The sequence below is a fragment of the Leiobunum rupestre genome, chromosome 4, assembly GCF_980474605.1.
Source record: "Leiobunum rupestre chromosome 4, qqLeiRupe1.1.hap1, whole genome shotgun sequence".
Classification (NCBI taxonomy): domain Eukaryota; kingdom Metazoa; phylum Arthropoda; class Arachnida; order Opiliones; family Sclerosomatidae; genus Leiobunum; species Leiobunum rupestre.
The window spans coordinates 65,341,002-65,354,832 of record NC_143387.1 but is presented as its reverse complement, the minus strand read 5'-3'; the positions used below and the strand labels follow the sequence as shown (position 1 = coordinate 65,354,832).

Below are 13,831 nucleotides of genomic sequence, written 5' to 3'. Positions count from 1 at the left end.
TGTTCTCGGTAAGCGCGCCTCATTCATTTGACTTAATCACTCGGGGATCCTTTTCAATGTCGGCCCTTCCCTAGTTCTTTTTTCAAATTGGCGCCCACTCTCGCCACCAGAGGGGGGCGCTCTTTCATTTTCATCCATCTCGGCTCGTTCTTCTTCCGAGGCGGAAGGGAGGGCTTGCGAAACACCATTAAAAGTTGTTCTAGTTAAAGCCGCTAATGATGACAAAGTTATGGCTTCTGCATTTGATTAGGAGAGTTACGAAGCCTACGATTTACTGATGGCCAGTTTGGACCAGACTAGTTGACGCTAGCGCTTCTCATTACTAACCTTTAAAAAAATATCTGGTATCCGTTATTTATACTCTGGTTTTGTACAGATAATATAATTGACAAAACACGTTTACCCCCGAATCATATCTGAACAGATAAAACTCGTTAGCTTTATCTGAATATGTTAAATGATCGATTTTTCAATGTGAATAATTCCTTAATCAAACAGTTATTGGGTATTATTCTTTTATAGCAAGATCGCGTAGAAATAACTAAGAACTATGTATGATAAAATTGTCCCCTGCTGCCATGATGTTATACTCAGGGCCGGATTAACCAATAGGCCGAATAGGCCTGGGCCTAGGCCACCAAGCCTACAAGGGGCACCAAGAGGGTTCGAAAAAAATAAAAGTACAAAACTTGAATCATTTGCTTTTCACTAAATATTTTCCGGAGTTATTTAAGTAAATGCGTCCACCCCTATGAACCAAAAACGTTTGATTGTCAGATTCTCTGACGGACTGCCGTCTAGCCCCTGACGACATACTAAATCTGGCAGCAAAATGAATTTTCCTTCCATTTCTCAATTTTAAATTGAGGAAGCGCCTAGCTCCCTTCGCTCGCTATTGAAAGGGAGGCTCCAAAATTAACTTGGGCCTAGGGCCCCATAAGGTCTTAATCCGGCCCTGGTTATACTTCTCAGAATGTAAACGCCCTCAAAATCTAGCAGAAAATGCTAAAGTGGGATATATTTACGCCGCTCTGATTGACTATTCAAAAATGGGAGGCTAATATTGTAATTTGAATTCGCTGACTGAATTATTATAATTTAAAATTTTAATCATAGTAATAATGTTTGTTCAATAAATAATAATAATAAATAAATATTTATAAACTTTACGCGGCTCTAGAGGACGCCAATCAATTTCCTGAGTTTGTGAAGAATAGTTTCATAGCTATTAGTTACTTATATGAGTTCTGGGTTATAATAATATTTCGCTGTCTTCTATGCGTAAAACGAAATCAATTTTAGGCTCAAAACTACTTTAAATAAAAGCATTATCTCACGTTTACTTCCTGATCTGAGATCTCGGATAAATCAGATTATAAATTATGTTAAAGAAAACGATCGAATTTTTTATTTTACGTTTTTATTCAGATGACTGTGAGCGAGCTAACTGCTAGCGGCGTATGGTTAACGAAATCGGCTCATCTGATTTTGATACACATATAGGGCAACTCACAAGGAGAGTACCCGAGGTGTTTATTGCTGATTTTGCTCAAAGTCGGTCGTAATGTAGACCTATATGAGATATAAAATTTCCCAAAAGGAGATGTTGCACTACCCATTCGATTTGCCATGGCAACCGAAAATGTTTTTTATCACTTAAAACAAAAAATCTCCATTTAAAAAAGAACGGTTTCACAAAATTTTTTCAAAAAATTTTAAATCACGAAATGGGTAATTTGTACCACATCTAAGTAAATTTCATCATATTTGGGTAAATTGGAATAATTTTGGGGTTAAATAATGAAAAAATCTTATTTTGGTTTTAAGTGATGGTTGCCATGGCATATCGAATGGGTAGTGCAACGTCTCATTTTGGGAAATTTAATATCTCATATAGGTCTACATTACGCCCGACTTTCAACAAAATCGGCAATAAACACCTCGGGTACTCTCCTTGTCAGTTGTATATTAGTTTAGGATGATAACATTAGCGAATAAGTAGATTAGTCCAGTATGAAGGAGGGATAATAAAGCTAAACCCTAAACAAATTTGAAGAAATTTAAAAACTTACTAATAGCTCGTACCGATAGGTCGTCGAGCAAACAAAAAGACGCGAAACTCGGACCAAATAGATCTTCGAGTGAAAAACTAAATTAAATTAAATAAAAAATAGGTGGTCCCTTTTAACGTATATTAGTTTAACCAGATGTATATAATGCATCTCTTCTAGAAGTATTCAAATACCTATCTTGCTTGTGTTATTCACTTGAAACACTTACCTACATAGTTTTCTACTATTTCATCGGGACAATATAGGGTTGATCAATAGGTTAATATTCCTACACAGTGTATTATTTACATTTTACAATTTTGAGTCGTGAGTATTTGGCGGGAAATACGCGCTGCACGGAATCCGCGTCGAGACTGCGATGTTATACAAATGTTTCATTTTTATGGCATTGTTCTCGTAAGATTTCGGAGGATATACAAAATTCCTACGCATTACTAACGAGCCTCAACCAGTCTACTGTTGGCAATTCTTGTTAAAATCTTTACTTTGTCAGCTGAAAAAAAATCGGTGTTATCAGACTAAACCTATTGCGGTTGGAAGCGCTAGTTGATCCCGCTTAATTGGCAAGTGGGCAAATGTGACCCTTAATTACAATAATTTCTAAATTTTGCACGTCGATGCGATACGTGGAGCTACATAATTGACGTACCTCGCCAAATTTAATTATCGTAAAGACTTTCGTAATTTCTTGGATTAACGCGATAAAACTTTGGAAAAGACTTCCATGCCAGATCATTAAAGTTCTTGTCACGTCTCTCCACATAGTAGCTTATATTCTTTAAACCATAAAGCGTGAAATAGCGTGGATCAAGAATCTAAAGGGACTCACTGTTCACTTTTTTTTGACACGGTAGGGAGGAGTCTGTCTTAAATTGGAAATCTTACTCCAGACGCGAGTGCGAATGTCAAGCAAGTCTAAAAATACCATTTTGAGAAAACTGGCAATTTTTTTGTATCTTGAATAATTGCAAACATAATCTAATGCTGAAAATATCCATAAAGTAACATTAAAAATAAATAAACAATCCAGGATTCTAAATTCGAATCTCTCGACTTGCTTGACTTTTGCACCTAAGGCTAGGCGCCCACTGGCTCTCCGTTTCGTATCCGTCCTGCCTTCCATAAGCCATTGTCTCCGTTACGAAGCAAAGGCTTGTGAAAGGTAGGACGGAGACGTTACGAAGAGTGGTTGGCGCAGTGGCGTAAATAGGCCCTCGAGAACTAGGAGGCCCCCAAACGTTTATGATTAAAATCGGTGGTATTTAAAAGGGCCCCGAGTCGTTTTTCGCGGGGGGGGGGGTGGAGTTCTTAGTTACGCCACTGAGTTGGCGCCTGGTCTAAGCCGCTGCGACTCAAGAAGGGCTTTAAGAATTCCGTTCAACTATGGCAACGAGGAGGAGATCAAAAATCTACTTCAGTGACCCCAAGCGGGTCCCTAACGTACTAAATTGGGCCGTGCTTTCGCTTACTTTTTACAGTTGGAACCGTGTAGTCCCCCCTTGGGATTCTTGGTCCATGGAGATGGAGATGGAGGCCCCATTAGAAGAGAGTCTGAGTCAGAAATAATCCCTCACTGGCGGGCTATTTTGAATTTTCGGCGACGAAGAATTTTAGGGTATTTTGAGTTGTCGACCTTGCCTGCGCAAGCTCACTCTCTCGCTCTGGTAAATATTTTGGGGATTCCCGGTTTTAATTCCTAATTGTTTTGGTGGGGCCACGACACTCGCCGAGAAGGGGAAGTGGCGGCTATTTATAGAGCCCTTCACTCGGTCCGGGATTTTTGCTTCAACCGGAGCCTGGCGCTCGCTGAAACGCTCCTTGGAGGGAGAGAAAAAAGTGTCATTGCATTCCGTTTCGAATGGCATTTGAATTTCCTTTTTGGCCGCGAGCTTGTCCCATTTTGTTTCAACTTGCCAGCGTCGCCCCGCTGATAGCTTCAATTTCCTCCTTCGGTATGTTTCACGCGATTCGTACGAATTTCCGAGCCGTAGCTCGAGTGTCCGAATGATGGAACGAATTCCGATTTCAGGAACGTTTTTTCTTCCCTTAAAATTGATGAAGTGTCTTGATTGAGTTTATACCCGTTTGGTCGTTTTAATTAAGCGTAATGTATACAGTCTTGTATTATAGTAGCGATAGAGAGGTTTAATTGATGGTCTTACTAAAACTAAATTTATTGATAAAGTCCGCCGTTGGATAGGATTGACTTTTCCGAAGCACGAATGTCAAAACAATCATCTATAGAGTGTACCGGCTTTTGTCGACGTTAACGTATATGCCTTTGAGTCTTTGCCCCACTAAGCCAAGGGTTCGCGTTATTTCGTTACCTTAGTTTCAAAATCAGGTACCTCAAAAAATCTCAATTTTAGTAAACATTTGTATAAATTAAAAAATATATATTACGGGGAATTCTTTTTATTTGTTTTTAAAAACATTAATAATTTTGAAACTGTGTGGGCGTTATTGTTGATATTTTTAGTATACACAAAGGTTGAAATAATCTTTCAAAAAATGTCCAAAAACAAATTAATGTAAGTCGAGTTACCTGGTTTTTTGCCAATAGCGGTGCTAAGGGAAGGTTGAGGTTGGCTATAGCCTAACTGGCATTTAAAGGGAATATAACCTCAGGTTTTAGGTGTGGAACACCAACCTTCGACCATTTCCCACTCCCTCCTATGACTTTAGATATTTTTGGCGCTGTTTAGTGACTTCCCTCCAAAATTGTTTACATAAAAAAGGATAAAAAAACATTTATTTTTTCTAATGTACCCCGGCAAATCCCAGTATGAGGAAAAATGTGTACATTTTACCATGAGCGTATTACAGAACTATGGTAAAACCTTAAAACAAATGGGGTCAAAGCAAAATTTAAAAATAGCAAGCATGCATTCAATGAAAGTAAAGTAAGAAAATCCACAGTTAAGATTAATTTTCAAAAATTAACCTTCATATGACAAAAAAAATAAGTTTTAAAAGACTACTTCTACATGTAGCCTAAGTTTAAAAACTTCCTAGCTCTGCAACTGGTTTTGGAACTAAGGCAGCGCTTATTTAGAATATAGAAAAATAATATTTCAGTGGTACTATACACCAAAGAAATCGTAGAATGTTCAGACTTTCAAGGCTTGTAGAAAACTAAAATTCGGTAAAAATGTAAGAAAAATGGAATACCTTTACTTGGTGCCTTTCGTCGAAATCTATCCCCCTTCCGTTCCAAATTTGTATGTTAATTTTAAACATAAAATACGTACGACCAATGATACTTTTATATCATATATTTACAAAATATACATCACTGAACAACCATTTGCATTTCTTAATAGTATAAAACAAACATTGAAATATATATTTATTCACTTTTTTTAGATCCTCGTTCGTTTAACCTTTAATTCGGAAGTTAAGAATCAGCAATTTTCTTTCTTTTAATCTAATGAAATTGGATGATATTTCTAACTTTACAGGATAAGCGCTACGAAAATTAATTTTAATTTAATCTAATCTAGTTTAGTTTGAAATTCTTATTCTTTGGTAAATACTATAAATTTTAAGGCGACTGTTCGTTTATATAATTTAATTATATATATTAAATCAAGATAATCTTACTTTTCGGATAAAAGAGAAGTTGTACTTGTTTTACTAAAGCGTGTATAAATTTTTGGGGTAGCTTTGCGAGTTTTCAAAGCTTTTTTTGGGAAAACAAAAAATTGTTTTTTCGTGATTTTAATCAACGCGAAAATCCCCAATCTTTAGAACTGACCTCAATTTTTTTTTTTTGGTTTTCGATAATAAACGACGATTGAACATACATTTATTTCGAAATTACACAATAATCACAACTTGATAGGAATGATAAATATATTTATTTTGTTTTTTTTTTAAATCAGTTCTTAATTAAAAATGAATCTTTAATTTTTTTTCCTCTACTTTTTGGAATAAAAATATATTCCTTTGAGCAAACGTCTGTATTTGAAACTACCACTTGAAAAACCAATAGCCAGATTCATTGCTCTTAAATTTACCTTTTCTAAGAAGAAATAGACCGATTCACAAACTGCTTAAGGGAAAACAAACATTTAGATCGACGATTTTATTTATACTAGATGGCACCAATTTATTATACCGATTTATTTATTTTAATAAGTGCAGTTTTATGCAAAATCTCAACTCCGGAAAATTTCGCCGCAAAACGAATCATAAAAATTATATTTGTCACAGTGTTGGATAATTTAATATATCTATTTTTCATAATGCTGGCGCCATCTGGTAAGACTTCGAGTATTTAAAAATCAACCTCCAATGTCGTTATCCCTGCGAGAGGAATTGTCTATCGCTCTACCACATTCGGGCTCTACTTGTACATATTTAACCCGTACGAATTCGAAAATTTTAACTATAAATAAAATCCAGAAACTACAATAATGTAATAAATAATAATATTTTATAATTTTTCTATAGTTTTTTAAATTTTAAAAATATATAAAAACCCGTATAAATTTGGCGATATATGTACGTTCTATTTTAAGCTGAAATGTCTTAAAATACTTTTCTTTTGGTTTCTGGGTTTTTTCTTTTTGGGTGGAAAGCTTTTTATATTAGTTTGCGCGCGTTCACGTACCTAGACGTATTTTTCTCCGCTGGCCACGGAGGAAACGGAGGTCAGTTCCGTCTTTTCGCATTTGTTGATACTGGACACGGTGGTCAGTTCTTTTTTGACTTTGGTGGACGGAATGAAAGTCCCCCGTAAACTGTTGTTGATGGTCAAGGAAGTGTAGGTGGTCCTGGACGACGTTCCGCGTCGCAGAAGTTTGCTTCGGGCGCGACAACACAATGTCCCGATGAAGGCTTCGCGAAATTTGGAAGAGATGAGGTTGTAGAGGATGGGGTTCACGGCCGAGTTGATATAGACCATCACGCGAGAAAAGTAGAGCAGGTTGTAATAAGGCTCCATCCCCAGACGCAGGACGTTGGTGGCGGGCGTGAAGATGACCCAAGTGGTCAGCAGGCGGAATGGCATCAAGCAAAGAAAGAAACACACCACAACAGCCGCCAGCATCACGATCACCTGCGTCCGAAACAAAACGATTAGTCCTCTCCCAGTTTTGCTTTCACAGTCCTAGTTTTAGATAGCTACAATGGCTGTTCCGTGACCAAACGGCTAAAGTTAAAATTTTAGATATTTGAGTGTTTGTGTTTATTGGTCAATTAAGGGCTGCCTTTCACTGGGACAAAAAGCCGCGATGACAAGCGTCAACCTGTTACCATTCCAATTAAACCTTATTTATTTTATGGTCGAAGCCCTTTGGTTGAAGGTGTTTTGCCGTAGTCAAAACCCTAGTGCTTGACGTTTTTACGCGCGTAAAGAAAATAACATTATGACGCGCGCTAGTGGAAAACAAGCTTAAAGCCCCATTTTCATGCTCGCTGGTAGCGGGTAAAAATCGACAAAATCCGCTTCAGCTATACACTTTATCACTTTCCGCGTCGATCTGTTTCAAACAGATATTTTAGCTTTATTTTCACGCTTGCGAGTGGCGGAAGCAAATTTTGACGAGTTTTATCCACTACCAGCGAGCATGAAAATGGGGCTTTAGACATAAATAGAGTTTATGCTAGCTAGGAGCAACAAACACAAGGAGAACGCAGCTAGCCTTTAAACACGCTAACGCGGTGTTGCGTACAAATTTCAGTGGACGAGCCTTTACGCTGAACGTATTACGGGCGGGTGGAAGACAATTTCCGAATTATCCCCTTGCGACGGCAGCAGGCGCTAAAGCGTCTAACCAATGAAAACTGTACGCGAGAAAATCCACGACTTTTGACGGGTTGCGTTCTCTTTGTGTGGGGTGCGGTGTTTGTTGCTCCTAGTTGCCACAAATTATCAAAAAACAATTATTAATAATCAGCTAGGCTAATACCCAAGCGACTTTTAATTCGGGTGACCGGGCTACAATGCGTAGGAGGGTGGTGGCAAGCCTTTCACGCCACGCGAGCCAACAGCTCCCTACACTCAACAAGTTTTTATGGAAGGGGAAACCGAGGTTCTCGGGTGAAAACCCTTAAACCAGTGGGGAGAGAACTTGAAACTCAACGCGGAAGGAGGAGAGAACTTGAAACTCAACGCGGAAGGAGTTGTTCCGAGTTTCACCCACTGTCACGAGCTGGGATCGAATCCGGCTCCTGCGAGGTAAAAGTGCTAACCACTCTGCCACCCCACCGCGTTATCAGAACTGAGAAAAGAATTGCGGTAAATCAGATTATCCGCAATTATTTTCAGAAATTATCAGATCAGTTGATACGAGTCAATATGCAAAACCAGATAGTTTGAACCCAAAGCTAATTCTTCGTAAGCCGACGCAGAGTAGGTGAGAAGATTTCAGATGTCTCATAATTTTCGACTTCACTTATACCCGGGTTAGATTTCTTTCTTAATTTTATTCACTGTTTATTTTGATTTACTTCCACACGTATAAGTCAGATAACTGAATCTGGTCTGATTAATTTTAGCAGATCAGTTCAGATCGGTTACTTGGGATAGTCAATCAGATATAATATGAGATAACATTGCTGGGCGACGGGAATATAACAGATCAACCTCAGCTGCCTAACAGATGGTCTTCAGATAACGGAAAATTATGACCAGGATGACCTGGGCAGTTTGCCGTCCGAAGCACTATGAAACTCAACCTCTATTGCTTACACGTAAAATTTGATAAATGAATGCCGCTTTTAATTAATTAAGGATGTTAAGTAGACAGTTAATGCACTTTAAAAAATTCTTACCATGAAAAATACAAAAATACCTTAGTGGTAAAACCTAGTAAATTATATCGTTCGGTCAAAGCAAAAATCCAATATTCTCAAGGAGAAGCCAAATAATCCAAGAGAAATATATTGTTTTGATAAAACAAAACTTTTATAATTTCCATAGTAAAGAAAATTAAGTGGTATTTGCTTTGCCAAAACCAGAAAATGTAATATTCCCACGATCAAAACCACACGTGTTACTCTTATCCTGATTTAATTTTCTGATGGTAAATGTATATATTTTTGCTCATGTACTGGGTTTTGCCGTGGTGAATCATAAAAAAGTTTAAATTTCCAATATTATTATAATTTTAGGAATAAAAATGTCGTATACTAGGGTTTTCCTATGGACAGCCTAACTGTGGGGTATGGATATTGCTTTGGGTTAATAAACTCACTATGTACTAAATTGTACTAGGAGTAAAAATAATGTTAAAATGTATTTGGTTGCTTTGTAGGGCTTTAACTTTCATTCTAAGGTAACGTAACATTTTAGTTTGATAGTAGACAGGTTAAGTGCCCGTTAGAAAACGCATTGGGCGGATGTAAAGGAATACAGACTTATTTTTCACGTTTCTATATTCGGATTTCTAACCAGTCTACTTTTAAGTCGGTGTCGTGTGGAAAGTTACGACCGAAAAAAATAGTTTTGAGGGCCTCTTTCTAAAAGACTGTTGCGTTATTTGAAATAAAGTACTTGTAATAATTTTTAACAAAAACTGAAATTGACATAATCAGGTTAAAGCAAAGTTTATGGCTTAATTTGTCGAAATATGACCTGATTTGGTCAGAAATTTAATACTATCCAATAGATTATATCGGAAATTCGTTGTATTTTACCACGAAATTCAGAGTTTAAGCAAATCCCCGTAGACTGTTTAACGGTAACTCTAGAATACCTTGACAGCCTTACAAAGTTAGATTGATTAAACACTCTACAATACACTGAGAAAACCTCTGACTATTGGAATGTATCTATATACCGTTACGAACGCGTACTAACCGAATGTGAAATAAAGAAGGTCGGGTGTATTGTTTAAAATCGTGACTCGGGTGAAATTGTTTAGAGAAGTGTTGGCCCCTCGTTATTGGAGTAACAAATTAAAGGTGACACCTGAGAGCCTTTTAGGCAAAATGGTATTAGGCCTAACGAGGATTTTTTTTCATCGGCGCACGCCGTCGCGGCTTTTCCGTCCTAACGAAAAACAGCCTTTCGCTTGGCGACCCTCGGCGTATTTTATAAGTTTGTTAGGATTCAGGGGGGCCTCTCAACGTTTTTAAAGTGTCAAACATTTTAGCGCTCGGGGGAAGTAGACACGACTTCGGATTTCCTCGATCCTTCCCTGCCGGTTGAAACCCTATTAAGTGGTTTGTGGACGTGAGTTATTTTCCAAATTGTATCGAAAAATAGAAATCTTTCTTTTAAGAGACGCGGAGTAGCGGGCCTCAATGATTCAATTCCAACGCCGCAAACCGATCTCGTTTTCAGAGAAGTGTTTGCGACAGGTTTTTTAAATGATAATTGAGAGCGCTTAAGCTTTAAAGCTAAACAAGTCTTCGGAAAGGAAACTCGGCTATAAGGTAATTTAGGCAACTTTGGTGTTGAGTTTTAAAATCTGATAACAATCTTAAGTAGATTTAAAATATACTACAATTTTTTTCGATTATAAAAATCGGCTTCGAAATTTTTAGCTTCGCAGAATCGTATCAAAAATTCGGACCGAACTCAGGCGAGCTTTAAACTTTCTCAAAATACGTAATTACGCGACTCCACCCTCCAAATTCAAACGATTATGTGGCCTTTTAAGTAACGTAATTGAATAAGTATGATAAGCCTTTCTATAAAGTCATTACGCTTGCCGAACTTGTTTTAATGTATCGCTTTCGTCACGAGATACGTAGGAGTTCAGTTCAGCTTTGAAGGTTAATCTTTATAAAAAGGGCGACTCTTTAATATTTTAGCGTAAAAGGCTAGTGCATTTTTTTAATTTCAGGGGACACGCGCGAAATCGCTCGAGCCCATTTATTACGCTAAAATATCAAGACGCGTGTGGAACTTTTTAACAAGTTGAATAAAGCTTGTTTTCCACTGGCGCGCGCAACGACGCGTTTCTCAGCTTTGAAACGTTTAAACGTTTTTACGCGCGTAAAGAAAATAACATTATGACGCGCGCTAGTGGAAAACAAGCTTAAAGCCCCATTTTCATGCTCGCTGGTAGCGGTTAAAAATCGACAAAATCCGCTTCCGCTACACACTTGTTCACTTTCCGCGTCGATCTATTTAAAACAGATATTTTAGCTTTATTTTCACGCTTGCGAGTGGCGGAAGCGAATTTTGATGATTTTTATCCGCTGCCAGCGAGCATGAAAATGGGCCTTAAGACATAAATAGAGTTTATGCTAGCTAGGAGCAACAAACACAAGGAGAACGCAGCTAGCCTTTAAACACGCTAACGAAGGGTTGTGTACGAATTTCATTGGACGAGAGTCACGAGCCTTTACGCTGAACGTTTTACGGGCGAGGGGAAGACAATTTCCAAATTTTCCCCTTCCGACGGCAGCAGGCGCTAAAGCGTCTAGCCAATGAAAAACATACACAAGAAAATCCACGACTTTTGACGGGCTGCGTTCTCCTTGTGTGGGGTGTTGTGTTTGTTGCTCCTAGATGCTAGCTAGGAGCAACAAACACAAGGAGAACGCAGCTAGCCTTTAAACACGCTTGTAATTTCATTGGACGAGCGTCACGAGCCTTTACGCTGAACGTGTTACGGGCGGGGGGGGGGTTATTTTACGAAATTCCCCCTTCCGACGGCAGCAGGCGCTAAAGCGTCTAGCCAATGAAAACTGTACACAAGAAAATCAACGACTTTTGACGGGTTGCGTTCTCCTTGTGTGGGGTGTTGTGTTTATTGCTTCTAGATGCTAGCGTCTATTGCCTACCATAGTGAAACGTCACTTCTACGTCTCGAGTGACGCGCCCGATACATCTAAACAAGAAGGCCAATGTTACTTTATAGAAAGACCTATTATAGTTTTCTGGCGATAAATTGTTGTAGTAAATGAATTATGTCTTTAATTCGAAACGAAGGGCATGTTTGTAATGACCAATTTTAGGTTCCGATTTAATAATTGATCATCATTTTGCCGAAGTAAACTTAATTTTTACTTTCTAGGGCTTTTCAATTTTCAATAAGCCTTGGCTGATCCGTCAAATAGGCTGACGGTGGCTAATTATCGACCAGTTTATAATCTTTGGAGCTCGCGGTCCATATATTGATTTATATGGTTATTTGTTAAATAGACAACAGTTATTAAATTGGAAATATCATATTTAAAGTTTTAATGTTAGTTATAGTTCTTAAACCATGCAAGTAATGTTCAGACATTTGCATGGCTTCTAAAAATGTTCCCCATATGTTAACTGTACGTCTCGTAATTTTTAGAAAAATAGTTATTCTACTACAAAACGTGTTGATTATCTTTAAAAGACAGTTCTAAAATCTGCCGTTGCTCATTAAAAATGGAATCTAGATGGTAGAGTTGAAATAGCAGACGACGTTTACCTGAAATATTTTGACTTCGACATTTGCCTTTCCTACAGGTAGGAAACCATTAGGCGTTTATAAATTTTCGTGGGTGCTAAATGAGTGTAAGTAATATCACTTTTTTTAGATTTTGTAGACGGGTACCATCCAAATCGGACACCTAAAACTTTTTAAAATTAGAACTGTTCTCTAAATAATGGGGAATTTCTGACCCCGAGAGAAATCCTACTTAATTTGCTCTGTTTAGTGTTTTCTAGCATGGGCTTAACCTGTCCTGGGTTTGGGTTGTCCTAAAGTACTCTCGTATTAAGCTTTATTGTGAATCGTTCAGGTCCCAAATCAACTTAGTAGTGCGGCCGGTCCACAAAGCAATGTTTGGTCGCGGCTCCGTATGAGTTTACCCACCTCCCCACCCTGTCAGTGGTGTCTCCCTATCTCCCATAAGTGTTTGAAGTAAATTTTTTCGTATATCTGTGTTTCAGTCATGTTAAAATTTGAGATTGTACCAAATCAAATTATTTTTGACTCTTTGTTTGTATTATTAATTGGTGTAAAAATCTGTTTAACCTGTTTTCTGGACCTCATTCTAGATCTTTCGGCGGCGTTGGTGGGCAGTTCCCTGTCTTTGGTTAAATGCTTCGCGATAATGGCGAAAATGACGACCAGAATGACCAGAGGAAGCCAAAAGAAGGTGATGACCATGGTCGAGAAGTAGATCTTCTGCCAAGTAGTGTGCGCCGACGTCAGGCAGACTGTCACCGTGCTATCGTCGATGTACTTCTTGGTCGTGTACTCGGCGATCATCAAGATGGGACTGGTCACGATCAACGCTACCACCCACACCACCACGATGATGGCCAAAGCCCGCATCTTCGTGCACGTGTAACCCGCCTTCAACGGTTTACAGATGGCGTAGTACCTGTTAAGAAATCAATCCAAATGCCATCAACGGTCGAGCTTGAAACATCGCTCGAAGAAAACGAACCTTTCGAAGCTGATGGCCAAAATGGTGAGGATGCTACCGTGGGCCACGCTCAATTCCACGTAAGGAACGGCTTTACCTGTAAACAACGACATTTCAATATATTTCGCTCATCGAAACCAGTCTTTGAACCGGTATACGGGTAAAATTTACCCTGAACAGTGAGCTATGGTTAAGTCCCGCCCTTTTTAGTCTGCGGAGGCGTTTGTTATTCCCTTTAGGCCTAATTAGGCTTACGAAATCTCGTCGCCGGTTGATTAGCATTTAAATCGTTTCTCTGCCCCCGACGTGGCATCGTTCGATGTTTAATTGAATGTTATTGGATACGACCGACGATAGAGGGTTTACAAAACTTTCCGGCGCCGCGGTTGGTAGACATTATCATTAAAGGTTGACATTCTTGGATCGCGCGCTTTAGAAGGAGGGGA

General features: G+C 38.6%; 1 protein-coding gene across 2 annotated transcripts in view; it reads right to left on the bottom strand.

Annotated features, from left to right (window-relative positions):
- Positions 1–5,447: 5,447 nt before the first annotated feature.
- Positions 5,448–13,831, bottom strand: part of LOC149948784 (growth hormone secretagogue receptor type 1-like) — a 31,902-nt gene continuing 23,518 nt past the window's right edge. For both annotated transcript variants that reach the window (XM_090173917.1, XM_090173918.1), the window contains exons 3-5: positions 13,407–13,482; positions 12,989–13,340; positions 5,448–7,134 (exon numbers count right to left, since the gene is read on the bottom strand). In XM_090173917.1, coding sequence (XP_090030043.1) covers positions 6,688–7,134; positions 12,989–13,340; positions 13,407–13,482 — 875 coding nt within the window. In that variant the 3' untranslated portion in view covers positions 5,448–6,687. The remainder of the gene's footprint in view (positions 7,135–12,988; positions 13,341–13,406; positions 13,483–13,831) is intronic.